The sequence below is a fragment of the Lissotriton helveticus genome, chromosome 4_1 (assembly GCF_964261635.1).
Source record: "Lissotriton helveticus chromosome 4_1, aLisHel1.1, whole genome shotgun sequence".
Lineage (NCBI taxonomy): Eukaryota > Metazoa > Chordata > Amphibia > Caudata > Salamandridae > Lissotriton > Lissotriton helveticus.
The window spans coordinates 2,128,851,706-2,128,869,033 of NC_136063.1; the positions used below are offsets into that span (position 1 = coordinate 2,128,851,706).

The 17,328-nt window shown below is 47.2% G+C and overlaps 1 protein-coding gene across 1 annotated transcript in view; it reads left to right on the forward strand.

Annotated features, from left to right (window-relative positions):
• The window catches only part of ATRX (ATRX chromatin remodeler), a 1,815,989-nt gene that overhangs the window by 1,297,855 nt on the left and 500,806 nt on the right, over nt 1–17,328 (forward strand). The window contains exon 29 of the mRNA XM_078688830.1: nt 11,072–11,172. Coding sequence (XP_078544956.1) covers nt 11,072–11,172 — 101 coding nt within the window. The remainder of the gene's footprint in view (nt 1–11,071; nt 11,173–17,328) is intronic.

The window sequence follows — 17,328 nt, forward strand, 5'->3', positions numbered from 1 at the left end:
ACTCCCAGCAGCAGGAGGTCAGACTTGTGTCTGTGGCGGCAGCATCCATTTTGTGATGCCAAGGCTCGAGTTAACTTTAACCGGGGTTCACAGTTACATACATGTCGTGTCCCTCTAGAAGGGTGGAATGCTACCCCCGTCGCCAGAATTGGCGAGGGGGTAGTATTCCAATTCGTATGACACCTTACTCGACATGTTTTGATAATGCTATACCAAAGTTAGCATTCAACCGCGAGGATGATAATGCACTTAAGAGTATATGGTATAGCGTTATCATGGAAACAGCTAAAGGACTTGGTTCCGAAAGCTGTAGACAGGCTCAGCTCATGCTAGAGCACCATCTCACATAATTCCAAGCACTCTGCCTTCAGGATTGATAAGACCTGCCATAGGAGTGACTGATAGGAATCTATGTGTCCATTTTGGGGTTAGATATAGGTATACTATATCTATAGCAAAGGGTGATTACACCACCTTGCCCCAGCCGTCTTAGCAGCCAGTTGTGTCAGTTTTGGATGGCCAGCCAGGGGTGGAATAATACATGCTGCAGCCCCTGGGTACACCTATGCCCTGGGTACCTAAGGTACACTGTACAGGGACTGATAAGGTGACTCAGTATCCAATTAGATATGTACCTAGGGTACATGGAGTCCATTTTAACTGAGAGCAGGAAGCCTGGGGCCCTGAATAGCAGAATCCCAGGCCAACTAAGTCAAAAACCAGCCAAACACTAGGCAAAAAGTTCGGGGTAACCATAGTCAGATATCCACCTTCCTACAGCCATAATTACATATTTTCTGCAGTATGAAAATAAACTATATAAACAATGCAATAAAAAGGCATGAGCCTCAAAAGCATTCCATAATCGGCAAAAAACCTTTTATTTTCATCATTGAATTTGTAAAAAAAGGCAATTAGCCTAAGAAGGCTGCATACAGAAAAACTATCCCTGTACAGAAAATCAGACTGACACCTCGCCTTTAAGGCCTCAGAGAATCTGAACTCTTTGCCTTTAAGGCCTCCAGGGGAACTCTGTTCCCATCATGCACCACAGGTGACAGTTAGGTCAGTTCTTTTTTCCGGCTTGTTCTGTGAGGAACCTGGAACTTGAGCTCGGCTGAATTTGACTGTTTTCAGTCGGAATTTGTTGTTTTTCATGTCTTTTTTGACAGTATTGGCTATTAGTGGTGTTTTTCTACCTTTTCTGACTAAATCTTTAAAAAACTTTTAGTCAGTTATGCCACCTTTATTCTATAAGTGTCCTTCCTGTTGGAAGAAGATGTCCAAAACAGATCCTCATTCTGTTTGTGTGGTTTGTCTACCTTCCACACATGATGTGGAAAAATACCACTGCCTCAAGCTTTCTAGCAGAACTTGGAAAGAGAGAGAAAAGGTTCGGCTTTTGGGGCTTATGGAGAGAGAAGGACGTCGTGAAAAGGGGGCAAAGAATGTTTTGTCATCTGGAAGGTCCCCTTCTCATTCAAAACGTTGAAGATCTGCTTCTCCTGAAGGTAAAAGCAAGAAAAAACGACATCAGGAAGCGTCGACGTCGAAGAAAGTAAGTGCGGCGTCAATCAAGATCACCGTCGACGTTGAGACCAGAGAAAACTGCATCGACGTCGAAGACATCGCCGGTGAGGCATAAGTCGGTGTCGAAGCGGAGATCGAGGTCGCCGTCGAGAAGTGTATCGACGTCGAGACAGCTGGTGTCGATTGCTGTGAGGACGACATCGAGAGCAAGGCGTTCGACATCGAGAGAGAGAGTGCGATAGTCGTCAGGAGGAAGAGTTAGATCGACGTCGAGAGAAAAGTTCAGATCAACGTCGAGAGACGAAGGTACGACGTCGAGACCTGAAAAGAGAAGACGATCCAGATCGCCGTCGAGACATGGTTCGACGTCGAGGCATGCCTCGGGCTTGAGATTGTCCAGTCGGCGTCGAGAAAATGTCAGACGTCGAGGAAGTAGACGTCGAGGTCTCTGCTGCTTGTCTCACGGTCGACGTCGAGGCATTCTAGATCAGCCTCTAGGACCTCTCATAGGTCTTTGTCGAGGTCTGAATCAGCGTTGAGGGTGTTGGATGACCCTCCAAGGTCTGCTTCACACAACCTGCAGTCAAGGGCATCGGTGAACAGATCTCCAGTGGTCGGAGCCTCTCCACACCAAGATTCTTCAGTGGTGGCTCATTCTGACTCGATGTCAAGAAAGTCAGCGTCAGGAGAAAGACAGTTGGTCCCCAGAGAGGTGCAGGTTCCAGCTTCTGGGTCTCCACATTCAATTGGGGCTTCCTCATCTGCTTCTTCTTCTTCTTCGTTGGGAATGCAGATTGTGCAGGTTTCCCCGGAGGGCTCTCCGGTGCGTAAAACACCACCTGCAGGTATGTCTCCAAGATGGCTAGAGAGCATCCGTCATTGGAAGATGCAGCCAAGACCTAATCAAAGACCACTGACTATGGAGGCTTCGAGACCACCGGCTGGTGGGTCTCCAAGGAGATCCAGATCTCCAGTGCCAAGGCGTTCGCGCTCTAGGGAACGCATTAGGCATCGATCTACTATTCCTGAGAGAAGACATAGATCTCCTGCTTCTACATCTCCAACAAGGTCTTCTTACAGAGGCTATTCGCTCACGATTTCATCAACACCACCCTCTAGGGTTTCGCCTGTAGATGATTTAGGAACCTTCAATGAGGTTTTGTGTCGTGGGGCGAGTAAATTCAACATTACTATGACAGTGCCTCAGGTGAAATCTTCTGTCATATTTGAGACTTTACATCAAAAGTCCTCTGCTGGGCCTCTTCTTCCACTGGTGCCTGGTTTGTTGGAACTAGCAATGAAGACATTCTTGACTCCAGCGACAGTAGGATCAGGGCCCTTAAGGATTGCGAAAAAATATAAGGCACCGGATCAAGACCCCCTGTTCCTGCGCACAGATCCGCCACCAGATTCTCTCATAGTGGCTGCAGCCAGGAAGGCCCATTCGGCTACGTCTGTCTCATCTGCCCCACCTGAGAAAGACAGCAAAAATATGGATTCCTTGGGCCGAAGGATGTGTAACACAGCTGGTTCGGTCATGAGAGTGGCCAGTGCTGCGGCTTTGCTGGGTCGCTATGATCGCCTCTTATGGGACTCTATGGCGAGGTTTGCAGACAAACTTACAAAGGAAGATCAGAAAGATTTCCTGGAGATTGTGGAAGAAGGTGGTTTTGTGGCAAACCAAAGTATAAGTGCGGCTGCGGATTCGGCTGGTCTGGCAGCGCACGGTTATGCCCACGTCGTATGCTCCAGAAGATCGGCTTGGCTGCGTCTCACGGGTCTTAAGCAGATGCCCAAAGAAAGATAGTTAATCTACCCTTCAACAGGTCGACATTATTCGGATCTCATGCGGATGATGAGATGACCAAGATGAAGTCGGAGCTGGCCACTCTGAAGGCAGTGGGCCTGGAGAAGAAGAAAGACTTCCGCCGGCGTAATTTTCATCCTTATGACAAGAGGTCGTTCCAGCAACGTGGGCAATCGTCGAACTGGTCGTCGCAAAATCAAGGCCAGAACCAACAGATGTCTCAATTTCAACAGCGCAGACCTGGGCGAGGCAGGGGGGAACAGACAACAGTCCTCTGCTGCAAAACAGCCTCAGAAGCAATGAGAAGAGACTTCCTCCGCAGCCGTTGTCCACTCCGGTAGGAGGAAGCATTGCATCATACTTGGACGAGTGGAGAAGATTAACAAAGGACAGGTGGGTCATCGGCATTATCCAAAATGGCTACCTCCTAAAATTCAAGGTACCTCCTCCCATTATCAGTCCGAAGGTAATTTTTCATCACAATCTAAAGCTTTTGCAAAAAGAAGCAAACATCCTTCTGTGCAAGAAAGCAATAGAGAAAGTAACTCGTCCACAGCGAAACCAAGGTCTGTACTCCAGTTTTTTTCTGGTGAAAAAGAAAGGTCCCAAAGCAGAATTCAGGCCCATACTGGATCTGAGACTGTAGAACCGGTTCATTCGAAAGGAAAAGTTTCGAATGTTAGCGCTCCATCAAATATTCCCTCAGTTACATCAAGGGGACTGGATTTGTTCCATCGACCTGAAGGATGCATATTTTCGTGTTCCAATCTCCAAAAGGCATCGCAGATTTCTCAGTTTCAATTGTCTGTTCATCACTACCAGAATGCAGTACTTCCATTCGGGCTAAAGTCAGCTCCCCGAACGTTTTCCAAGTGTATGGCGGTGGTTGCTGCCTTCCTTCGAAAGCAGAGAATTTTCATTTATCCTTACTTGGACGACTGGCTCCTAAAAAGTTTGTCCCCATCTCTGTTGGAAGATCATCTGTCTATGTCTTCATCTCATGCACAAGTTGGGTCTCCAGGTCAATTTCAAAAAATCAATTATGAACCCTACTCAGTGGATCCACTACCTGGGAGCTCTTCTGGACATAGAAAGAGAAAACGTGTGTCCTTCGGAGGAGAGGTGGTTATCAATCAGGTCGAAGTGTCAACTGCTTCGTCAATCCACTTATCCGACAGTTCGTCAAGTATCTTCTCTTCTGGGATCCATGGCATCGTGCATCTTCATAGTTCCAAACGCAAGGTTGCACATGTGTCCTTTACAACAGTGTCTAGAGGATCAGTGGAGTCAGAGGATGGGATGTTGGGAGGATCGAGTTCTTCTTCATCAGTCCTCCAAGGATTCCATCAGGTGGTGGATGAAAAGATCACACTTAATGAGAGGTGTTCCGTTTCATCAAGACCCTCCGGTGCAGACTATGATCACGGACGCTTCACTGCAGGGTTGGGGTGCTCATATGGGCCCTCTGCAAGTACAATGGCCATGGTCCGACTCAGAGAAGGGCTATCACATCAACCTGCTGGAGCTGCGGGCTGTTCATCTAGCCCTCAAGTCCCTGTTTCCATCATTCCAGTCTCGGTCCCTCTTGGTGCAAACAGACAATACACCGACAATGTATTATTTAAACAAGCAGGGGGGTACTGGGTCCAGGACTCTGTCCATAGAAGCCCAGACCATCTGGAATTGGTTACTGGCGAGAGACTTGTCGATAACAGCTGTACATCTGCCGGGAGCTCTCAACTAGCAAGTGGATTGCCTAAGCAGAGATTTCGTCGAGGCTCACGATTGGGTTCTCAACGAGGAAGTTACAAACAGTATTTTTCAGGCATGGGGAACACCAGATATCGATCTGTTCGCAGACGCGGAAAACGCAAAATGCCCAGTCTTCGCGTCCAGGTTTCCCCAGAACGGGTCTCAGGGGAATGCCCTTTTGATAGACTGATGTCAGAACTTAATGTACGCTTTTCCACCGACCCCTTTGATACCAACAGTAATCAACAGGATGTACAGAACCGACTCCAGGATGATTCTGATTGCCCCAGAGAGGCCACACCAGTGGTGGTTTCCAGATCTCCTTCAGTTGTCGGAAGTAGCACACAGGAGATTGCCGTGTCCCCCGGATCTTCTGTCCAAGCAGAAGGGGAGAGTGTTCCACCCCAATCTGTCCTCCCTGCGCCTGGCAGCATGGCTCCTGAAGTCATCCAGTATGGACACTTGCAGTTGAATCCTGACTGTATGCACATCCTTAAGGAGGGGAAACGGCCTTCTACAAGGAAATCCTATGGATTTAAGTGGAAACGATTTTATCTGTGGTATGAGAGTAATGGGTTTGATCCTATCCATGGTCAGGAACAGGTGATTTTGCCCTACCTCTTACATTTAGCAAGATCTGGTCTTAGATTTAATTCTATTAAAGTCGATCTTGCTGCGATCACAGCCTACAGAAAATCACCAACTCAGGCCTCCTTCTTTGGGATGCCTGTAGTAAAGGATTTTCTGGAAGGTTTGAGAAAGGTGTATCCGCCAGTCAGGTCTCCTTCTCCACCGTGGGAGTTTAATGTGGTGTTAACTAAGTTAATGGGTGCTCCTTTTGAGCCTATACATAAGTCTTCCTTGCAACACTAAACTTGGAAAGTAGCGTTTCTGGTGGCTATTACTTCTGCTCGTAGAGTGAGCGAGATTCAGGCTCTGTGTTGCAAAGAACCGTTTACTGTGTTTCATTCTAATAGAGTGGTACTCAGGACGCAACCTGCTTTTCTGCCAAGGTAGTGTCAGATTTTCATATTAATCAAGCCATAACCTTGCCTACCTTTTTCCCAAATCCTACTTGTCCTGCTGAAAGGGCTCTTCATTCCTTGGATCTGAATAGAGTCCTTAAGTTTTATTTGGATAGAACAAAGACTTTGAGACAATCAGACCGTTTGTTCATTAACTATGGTCCTGTTAATACAGGCTCTGCAGCATCTAATAGGTCAATTGCTAGATGGATTGTTTCTTGTATCCTTCTAACTTATCAGTTGTCAAATAGGTCTTTGTCAGGAAGACCAAAGGCACATTCTACAAGAGGGAAAGCTTCTACCATAGCTCTCCTTAGAAATGTTTCTATGGCAAATTGGCGTTCAGTGCATACTTTTACTCGCCATTATTGCCTTGACTCAGACACACAGGCAGATGCACAAGTTGGGCAAGCATCTCTTAGACATTTATTTGCTAATTCTAGCTGAGATCTGTGTGTTACAGCTGTTGTTAATATTTTCTCTGTTCGCCCGCGTTTTGTGGGTATGAGCTTGCTACTCTATTCAGTGCTTATGACTATTAATGAGTATCCCCTGGAAGAGAACGATTAGTTACTTACCTGTAATCCTAGTTCTCTTCCAGGGGTATACTCATTAAAGTCATAAGCACCCTCCCGCCTCCCCGGGCGAGCAGTAGCTTTATGGTTTTTTGAATATAGTAATATTGTGTTTCTAGATGCAGATTCCTGCTAAGTTTACTGTACCGTACAAAAGAACTGACCTAACTGTCACCTGTGGTGCATGATGGGAACAGAGTTCCCTGGAGACCTTAAAGGCAAAGTGTTCAGATTCTCTGAGGCCTTAAAGGCGAGATGTCAGTCTGATTTTCTGTACAGGGATAGTTTTTCTGTATGCAGCCTTCTTAGGCTAATTGCCTTTTATTACAAATTCTTTGATGAAAATAAAAGGTTTGTTGCTGAATATGGAATGCTTTTGAGGCTCATGCCTTTTTATTGCATTGTTTATATAGTTTATTTTCATACTGCAGAAAATATGTAATTATGGCTTTATTAGCCTATGGGTTATGTTGGGCTGCATTTTATTGGTTATACATATATATATATGTGTATAATTTGTTTAGTACTATGTACTATTATATATATTTACACATATATATATATATATATATATTTTATTATATGTTCCGGGTTCCCGCTCATGAGTGGGGATTATTCAGGACTTATGACTTTAATGAGTATACCCCTTGAAGAGAACTAGGATTACAGGTAAGTAACTAATCTTTCCTGTCTCCCCTTCTTTTCAGCGGAAAGACAGGCTGAAAAAATTGCCAGCCCCGAAGGTGTGCCCACCTCTGCCAACCCCACCCCTCAGGTGGGGGATTCCAGGTGAAGCTCACTCTTCAGTGCCCGCCATCTTAAAGACGGCAGGCACTCGCCAATCAGTAATGGGGATTGTGCTCACTCCCCCATGTGGGGTGAGCACACCAAGGGTGTTGTCATGCTAAGGTCAGTAGCCCATTGGCTACTGACCTCGAGACCCCTGAAACACCCCCTAAATACAGTATTTAGGGGGCAGCCCTGAACCAAGAAGTCCGATTCCCACAACCTAAGAAGAGAAAGGAAAAAAGAAGACGCCCAGCAGAGGACACTTCAGAGAACAACTGACTTTGCCCCAGCCCTACCGGCCCTTCTGCAGTTTCCAGAGATCGTGTGTCAAAAGACGCCTGGTCCTGCAGCCAGCTACCTCCAGAACCCTGGGAGGGCTGACTGTCTCAACAAAGACCGGATCTCCTGTGAACAGCAGCTCTGTTCAAAAGAAAAATCCCAAGACAGACTCTGAGCTTTCTGAGGACAAAGAAACCCAACGCCTGGAACCACCACTGCACCCGTCGGCTACGGCCGTGTTCGAGTGGCCCACTGGTCCCAGCGAGGTCCACCTGCGCTCCAGAGTCTCAGTCCACCGTGGCTTGACCGCTCCAGGGCTCTCAGACGTCGCCTGCAGCCTCTACACGGAAACACCCCCCCACCCCTGAACCGCGAATGACCCAGTAAGGTGAAATCGTCCTCAAAAGACACCCCTGCATCTATCTGCCCTGGAGAAAAGAATCCGAGATGCCCCTGTAAGAAACTGGCTCTATATATACTGCACCAAAGTGAGGTACAGAGTGGGCTGGATTTGCAGTTCCTGGCTGGCACCAGAAGCTGCAGTTCAAACACGTCCGGTGTGCACGGGAGAAACAGCTTGGAAAGTGAAGGCAGTTCCCTCCTAAGGTTGCTGGTCGCTGGACACGCCGGCGTTTTGCAGGAGCAGGTTTGAGGGGGGACAGGCCTGTGGGCTAGGGCCAAGTCAGTGGTTGTCGTCCTCTTGTTAGCTCTGCATGACTTCTCGTCCTCCTTCTCGTCTTTTTCTTGTGGTTGCTGGATCTGAGGAAGAAAGGTTCAGGGTGCCCCTAAATACTAAATTTAGGGGCGACCCTGCCCTTTACCTACCTGTAACACCCCTAGATTTACAGGTACACCCCCTATTCTGCCACTCTCCAATGGAAGGGTGGCAGGAGCCTGTCCCTGGTTAGCTGGGTCCACACATCCTCAAGATGGCAGGGACTTGAGTTTTTGCTTTACCTCGCCTCCCCCACCTTAGGGGAGGAGTTGACAGAGGTGGGCACACCTCTCTTCCTCACTTGTTTTTCCCACTGGCTCTCAAGCCCCCCCCCCCTCCCCAACCCCCCCACCCCCTCCCCCCCAAAGTGGTGGGTAGAACCAGTGGGGACCAGTGGCTGAAAGCAGCAAATGGTCTGGGGAGGCTCACACAGGCAGCATTCCTTTGAAGCCTCTGATTCGTGAACCCTGCCCATCCTGGGGGAGGAGGCTTGGCACCTCGTCCCAGGATGTGCATTGTTTCAGGCCCCTGAGAGCAGCAAGCTCTCGACCCAGGGGTCCAGAAACATATCTGGTGGCGGCAGTCTAGGCAGCCACTCAGTCAGGTCACTGGAGGTTGGTCGAGTTTCAGGGGGCATCTCTAAGATGCCCTCTGTGGTGATATTTGCTTTTAACATTAAATCCCACACTGGCATCAGTGTGGGTTTAATCTGCTGAGAAGTTTTATACCAAACTTCCCAGTCTTCAGTGTAGCCATTATGGTGCTATGGAGTTTGTAACGACAAACTCCCAGCACCGTATACTCTTAATGGCAGCACTGCACTTACAGTGCCCTGTAATGGACCTGGGTACTGTAGGGGTACAGGGTTCATGCACCTGTACCCTCACCATTGGCATAGGGCACCCAGCCAGAGGGATGACTGATGTATGCCAGGGCAGTGGTTTGTGGGTATGGCACACAGAGATGTGCGCCATGTCGACTCTTCACTTTGCAGGCTGAGTGTCTTGGTGCAGAACAAAGGCAGTGTGTGTGTGTCGGGGTACAGGGCCTCTAAGGGTGGCACAATAAGTGTTGCAGCCCTTAGGGGCCTTCTCTAGTCACAGTGCCCTGGGTACCTGTGGTACCATTTCCCAGGGGCTGACGTGGCCAGAGATACCAATTGGGTTTATGCTTCAATGCAGTTTTAGGGAAGGAACATAGCCCTGGACACCTGATTAGCAGGAGACCAGGGCACACTCACTCTCAGAACATCTAGCAAAAAGTGGGGCATACCATGCAAGAAAGAGGGCACTTTCTCACAGCACCTACTTCCCCAAGCCCTCCAACTTATCCGCCCAGCTGTTGGTTCCTCCCTGAAGTCTTCCTGGACTGAGCGTGCAGCTAAAAACCCAAACCAAAAAAATAACATTGAAAACAGGGCACCTGATGCCAAAACAGCACCCTGCACCCAGCCGCACCAGCGCCACTGCAGGTGCACTGTGTGTGCTAAACCTTTGGCCTGAGCCTAACACCAGGAGCTTTGCTCCCACAACCTTGTGGTCTGCTCGTGACCAGCCACGAACCGGAGGATAACACTGGGCCTCAGCACTCTGTATCCGGCTGCCCTAGTGCCATTGAGGGTGTTTTGAGAGTTCATCCTTTACCATGGGGGAACCCTTGTTCTAACCCCAGAAATTCAACACCAAAGACTGAGTACTTACCTGGTAAGCGATAACTTCATTTCTCTCCATAGGAATACTTTGACTGTTTTTCTCTGAGGAATGTTCGAAGTGTGGAGTTGATTTGCATGGAAACCTGAAAAACAACAACTGTGCAAAGCTGATTTCACTTGCCTTTTCTCTGGGAAATGTCCCAGTGTGATATCTAGGCATTTCACACCGAGTAGAAAAAGTAACTGAAAAGTAATCTGTACAGTAATTTCGAATTCTTGACTTACCTGTACTTCAAACAAACTGCATACGAACCTACATTCAATTGTAAACACTGCAGAATATTTTGCAAAACATTTATTTCACTTACCTGTGCCAGGCTTAGCCTCTGGACTGAATGATAGTTCATCCATCATACCTCAGGCCAGTAAGTCTTAAGTCCTTGTTGAAATCTTCTAAAAATGAAAAGTAACTGTAGACTTGACGAACGTGTTTTTGCATGTTCTCTCCATATCTGCTCTTAGCTGCCAATGCAAATGGGAGTAAGTAAAAGAATGTACCCACATTAGCCAACTTGTGGTTGAACTAAAGAAATCTTTGGGGCCTGATTTAGATTTTGGTGGATGGGTTACTCCTTCACAAACTTGATGGATATCTTGTCCGCCCTATTACAAGTACTTTATATCCTATGGCTCTTCCAATGTGATGGACAGGATATCCGCGTCATTTCTGATGATGTAACAAGTTTTCTAAGCTATAAATCAGGCCTTTGGTCTTATTAGTTTTTTCCTTCAACAAGTGAATCTGCTGCCTAATGATAAATGTGGTGCTATTAGCGTGGTTACACTGATTCATCTCTACTGGATAAAAACTGCAATTTATGAATATTGAAAATGTATGCTTCATGACACAATTTTCATACCTAGTGATTTTTGTGTGTTTTTTTGCAGCCTTGTTTTCAGCCAGTCATTGATATCATTAGATTTAATAGAAGATTTTCTTGAGGTGGCAAGCACAGATAAATTAGAAGAGAAAATTGGCTTTTATAAAGGTAAGTCTGTTTGTTTTATGTAAGCAAATATTATAAAAAATAAGTGGTCGTTCAGTAAACTCTTGAGTAAATGTTACTGTTTTTACTTAATAACTTATGAAAGATTTGGTTCTATCATGGTTATTCTGTATCAAAAATAGTAGTGGGGATCCAGTCAATGTTGCAGAGTTGCCAAATGAATTGTGTTGTGACCGAATTGGGCACTGTTTGTGTTTTTACTAAAGTTTGCTGTCTTTAGTCTGCAAACAAAAGCTTTTAGTTTATTGAATTCGCTGTGTTTCTGGATCAGAAAACAGTGGAAGAATGTTTGTGTTGAAGGTTTTTACGTAATAACCATTTTATCTGTCAAAGAAACAAACTATCTTCATTGCCCACTCCAACACCAGAGGCTATGCCTTTTAGACAGGAAAAATTATTTCAGTATGCATAGACTTGTTCGCAGGTGTTCTCAGACTGTGCCCCAAAACTTTGAAACTTTTCACTCCAAAAGTATGGTGGGCCCATCCTTAAATTTGAAAAACAGGTTATTGCATACTAGTTAAGGGATCAGTTCCTGCAGCTAAGACCCTCTCACCCCAAAACATGTCGCTCAAACCTGCACTAGCCCACTAGATTCTAATTTTCCCACTTAAACTGGTATGGCCCACTACCAATCTTCAGCCTGCTGTTTCTCCTCCTCCTCCTCTTAAATAAGTTATCTTAATACCTCTGCATTTTGTTATATATTGTCCATGTATATACTATAGTGCTACATTAAAATGAAATTTAAATGCTCCCCTACATTGTGATAACCAGTAGTTATCGATTTAGAAGCTAGTGGTATGATGCTCTTCTCATAATGGCAACTAACCAGTAATTGGTTATTGTTCACCAAGCATTCTCTTACAGTAGTTCTTGTGACGTTACTACAAATAGATTTCAGAATTCTAGTTTCTAGGAGTGTTTCCAGATTGTAAAACATCTTTCCCAAGAGAGTGCGTCCCATCCTAGAAGTGGGCCTTTTAACATGTGAAATCTCCCTTTGTCTCTCCTGAAAACCCCACATTGATTGATTCAGAGTCCAAAACCCCATTAGTGGTCAGGAGAGGCAGCCAGGCTCGGTAATGGACCGCTTCAAATGCATCCATAACACCAGGGAACTATTGATTGTAAGCATGCTACCTGTAACCTTCCTGTATGGACCTTTTGATGTGTCTGCTGTTAGGGTGACTCTCCTTTCCTGACGTTCCTATCAGTGGAATAGTTAGTGATTAATCGTTTGCTGTCTATATACCGGAGATTCTCCAGAAATCTGCATAGTGGCTCAGATCATTATTGTTTCACCAAGAACTTTTTTCATGTCTATTCAAAGAGCTATTAACTATCACTGGCGAAGTGAGGGCTTTACCAAATCAAATTAATTACTGGCCATGCTGACATGTAAACGTAAACTAGTTCTTACAGAATCATACAGGCAGCATAAATATCAAAATTACATTGTCACCATTGAATTGGCTTGTATAAATATTCTAGCAGTGTCTAGATCTCTGTCCACAAGATAACATGTGGAGTTGGGGCATTCATTCCAATTTTTTTATTTTTTCAGTAAGGAGAGGCTATTGCAGCCTGTTCACTGCAGTGATTCCTTTAATCTGACCACTGCAGACACATACCCGTTCCATAACGAATTTGCCACTCATTTACACAGGCCACGCCCAGGTCCAGTGGACTTCAGTGTACTACTTAGAAGTGTCTTAACTAATCTAAAAGTAGGCTTTTTACTTATCTAAAATGGCTTCCTGTGAAGTACTGCTCACCCCGGAGTGTCATGCCGGTAGACCAGCTTTTGAAGTCAATCTTGTGTCTTGTGTAAATGTACACTGTAGCCTGTAGGTGGAATTTGTAGGAAAGTACTCCTTTTGGCATGGCTACCTCCCTACATTTTGCCTGACTGATGAATCTCTGACTGAATGTGCACTTGGTTCATGCTAACCAGGTTCCCAGTGCCTGCGTTCTTTCCCAAAACGGTACTTTTGTTTCCACAATTGGCACACCTCTGGCCCACATATACGTCCCTTGTAAAAGGTACCAGGGGTACCAAGGGCATTGTGACCAGTCAGGGTCTCTAAGGGCTGCAGCAAATATGTTGCCACCCTAAGAGGTCCCTCAGCAAACACATGCATACTGTCACTGCAGCCTGCCTGTTTTGGTGCAGCTAAAATTAAAGAGTCGACCTGGCACACACCCCTACAGCAAGCCTTACAGGGCAAAGGCTGGGTGCACGACACCTCATGGGAGTGCATAACTGCATTGGCAGATATGCTCCTTTAGCCTAAGTCCATTCTTAGACAGTATAAGTGCACAGTGAAGCCATACTGAGTACATTGGCTGGGAGCTTGTTACCACGAGTTCCAAAGCTCCATGATGGCAGTGTTTGATTAATTAATAAATTCACTCAGAGGGCACCTCAGAGGTGCCCCCTGCAAACCTACTAAACCACTAGTGTGTGCCTGACTGGTGTGCACCAGCCTGCCTTCTCTAGACCTGTTTCTGAGCCACTAAGGTGGGAGCCTTTTGCTCTCATGGGTCAGAAATAAAGCCTGCTCTGGGTGGAGGTACTTCACACCTAACCCCAAGCAGGAACAGCATAGAACGGGATGAGCCACATAGGCTTTCTGCACTTTGTTGTACTGACCAGGGCCTCTTCAGCTATTGGAGTACCCCCCAAAAAAGCCATATTTTGGGCTGCATGGTCTGCGGAAAAATTAGTAAACAAGAGAAATGTCTCCCCTCTCAGCCAGGACCACCCCTAAGGTGCCCTGAGCTGAAGTGACCTCATTTGAAATTCCTCCATATTGGTTTGGAGGATTCTAGCCAATAGGGTTAGGGATATGCCTCCCCAGAGGGAGTGGCATACAAAGGGTGTAGTCACCCTAAACGTAAGCAGCCCATGGACTACCATCTAACCCCTGTAACACCCCTAAATTGAGTATTTAGGGGAACCCCTGAACCTTAATCCTCAAATTACACAAAACTTACGAAAAAGAGGACAAAGAAGAGCTGTACAACAGTGAAGACTAAAGACACCAACCGGCCTGTCTGCAGCCCTCAAAGACCCTGTTACAGAAGAGCGATGTGAGAAAGTGCCATATTTATTGACTTAGTATGCCCCCTCTTTTTTTCTGAACTGCTGATGTGCTTTGACTGAGTGTGCCCTGGGTTCCTGCCAACCAGGTACCCTGGGCCTGTGTTCCTTCCCTAAAACTGTGCTGAAACAAAAAACCCAATTGGCATCTCTGTCCACCTGTCAGCCCCTAGTAAATGGTACCCTAGGTACCCAGGGCATGGTGACCAGAGAAGACCCCTGAGGGCTGCAGCACTTATTGTGCCACCCTCAGGGGCCCTGTACCCTGACACCCACACACTGCCTTTGCAGGCTGAGTGTCTAAGTACAGAACTAAACCAAGAGTCGACATGGCACACATCCCTGTATGCCATGCCCACAGAACCCACTGCCCTGGCATACTTCAGTCACCCCTCTAGCTGGGTGCCCTATGCCAGAGGTGTGGGCACAGGTGCATGAGCCCTGTGCCCCTACAGTACCCAGGGCCATTCCTCGGCACTGTAAGTGCAGTGATGCCATTAAGAGTATATGGTGCTGGGAGGTTGTCATTACGAACTCTACAGCACCATAATGGCTACACTGAAGTCTGACAAGTTTGGTAACAAACTTCTCAGCACATTAAACCCGCACTGATGCCAGTGTGGGATTTAATGTAAAATGCCACAGAGGGTATCTTAGAGATGCCCTCTGAAATTCTAACCTACAATCCACGTCTGGGTTGAGTGGCTGCAGAGGTTGCCACATAGCAGACATGTTGCTGGACCCCTGGGTGGAGAGCCCCCCGCTCTCCTGGGCCTGCAACAATGCACATCCTGGGCGAGGTGCTAGGTCTCCTCCCCCAGGATGGGTAGGGGGGAAGCTTCAAAGGCCTCTGTGAGCTTCTCCAGACCATTTGCTGTACCCAGCAACTGGCCCCCACCAGTTCTAACCCCCACTCTTGCAGGAAGACTGGAAGCAAAAACTACGTCAGGAAGGGGGGTGTACCAGCCTGGGGGAGACGAGGTGAAGCACGACCCCGGGCTCCGGCCATCTTGTAGATGGGGAGCCCTGCCCAATCCCAGCTAGACTCCTGCCCCCCTTCCACAGGAAAGGGGCAGGCTAGAGGGTGTACTCACCCCTGGACAGGGACCCATTGGTCCCTGCCCTTGCCCTACCTGTGACGCCCCTAAATTCAGTATTTAGGGGCTCCCTGAACCTTCCTTCATCAGATCCCGATACGAAGAGAAGAAAGATCAAGAAGAAGACGCGCCGTGCAGCTGCTAACAACAGGACAACAACAACTGACTTGGCCCCAGCCCTACCGGCCTGTTGATCCTCGAACCTGCTACTGCCTAATCCCAGCGACTCCTGCGGACACCCGCAGGACCTGCCTGCCTTGACCCTTTCAAAGACTGGGACTCCCATCAGCAGAGGCTCTGCTGCAACAACCCACCTGGTGCCAACCAGGAAGCTCTGGACCAGCCCACTCTGCACCCGCCGAGCCTGGGCCGGGCCCAACCGAACCAAGACCACGAGGATGTCCCCCCGGCGACTGGGACCCGAAGTCCAGTGCCCAAAGACCCTCCTCGGCGAACCATCCAACGCCTGCAGACTCCGAACCAGGGGCCACCCCAACTGCGACCAGCCCGAGGGTAAGCTTTTCCGACACCCAAAGACACCACTGCATCCGGTGCCCTACAGCCCCCTGTGCCTCCCTTTGGGGTACCTACCTGTGCTCCAAATCCCAACTTAGCTCTCGAAGTGCTGGTCGCCCCTGGAGAGTCTCCGTCCCCAAGCCTGCAGCCTTTGTTCCTTGTTGACCTTTCCCATTGGATAACATTGAGCGCCCGACGGCTCAAGAGCACCCTGCACTCAGCCGCCCGAGTGCCACTGGCTGTGCCACCTTTGTCCTATCCTACTCCCCCCCCCCCCCCACCCTTGCCCTGAGCAAGTGACCAGGAGCCCAGCTCCCGCAGCCGCGTGGCCTGCTAGCCAGCAGCCACCAACCGAAGGCCCCCTTTCCCTCATTGGATATCATTGGACCTACCTTCCTCTGCACCCGGCCGGCCCTGCGCTGCTGGGGCGGAACCGACTGTACTTACCTGACCCTGGGGGACCCCTGAGTCTATACCCGGAACCTTAACTTCACCAGCCAAGTACTCACCTGGAAACCGGTAACTCACTTACCTGCCATTGGATAACATTGACCCATTTTGACTCGAAAATGTGTGAAGTTTTGAAAACTGCAAATATTTATATAAAATCAGCCAGAGTTCGAATTCCGAAGTACTCACCTGCAAGCAGGCGAGAAGCCAGTACTGTACCTTGCAGCCCAGTACTGAACCGCAAAAGTAATCCTTACTGGGTTTGCTAGTAATCTGTATTATCTCCATAGGAACCCATTGTATGCTTTTCTATGAAATTTCTTCTAAGAGCCTACTTTTGACAACTTGAAATATTCCTTAAAAATCATACGAAATACTGAAACGCAATTACCTACCTGTTCTAAGTTCAGACCCCAGTGCTGGCCCTAGAAGTCCAGTACTGGATTACAAAAGTAATGCGATCATACTTTACCTGCAACCTGAATTTTCTCCCATTGAATAACATTGCCAGATTGTCATTGAAAAGTTTCTAAGTGTGAACTTTTAAAACGGCTTTATATTCATGAAAATTCACCACAGTAACTAAAACGTTTTTGCTAATCTGGTTTCATCTTAGACCCAAGGACTGAATCTAGGATCTAATCCTGGAACTACTAAAGTAATCAGTACTGTAATCAACTGTACTTTTATGGTAACAATCCATTGAGCTCAATGCTAAAGGGTGTCTAGACTTGAGTTGCCTTCAGCAACTCCTGTACCTATTGTGTTCACCAGCTTTATTGCTTCCTTGCAAAGTAATTACATTAGAGTTCTCATATCTAGCAAAGTATATTTTTATGCCTGTTGGTTCTAAAAATAAAAAAATTATATCTTTTGATCTAAAAACCATTGGCCTGGAGTTCAGTCTTTGAGTGTGTGAAATCCTTTGCTGACTGAGTGTGTACAACAAATGCTTTGCACTGCCCTCTG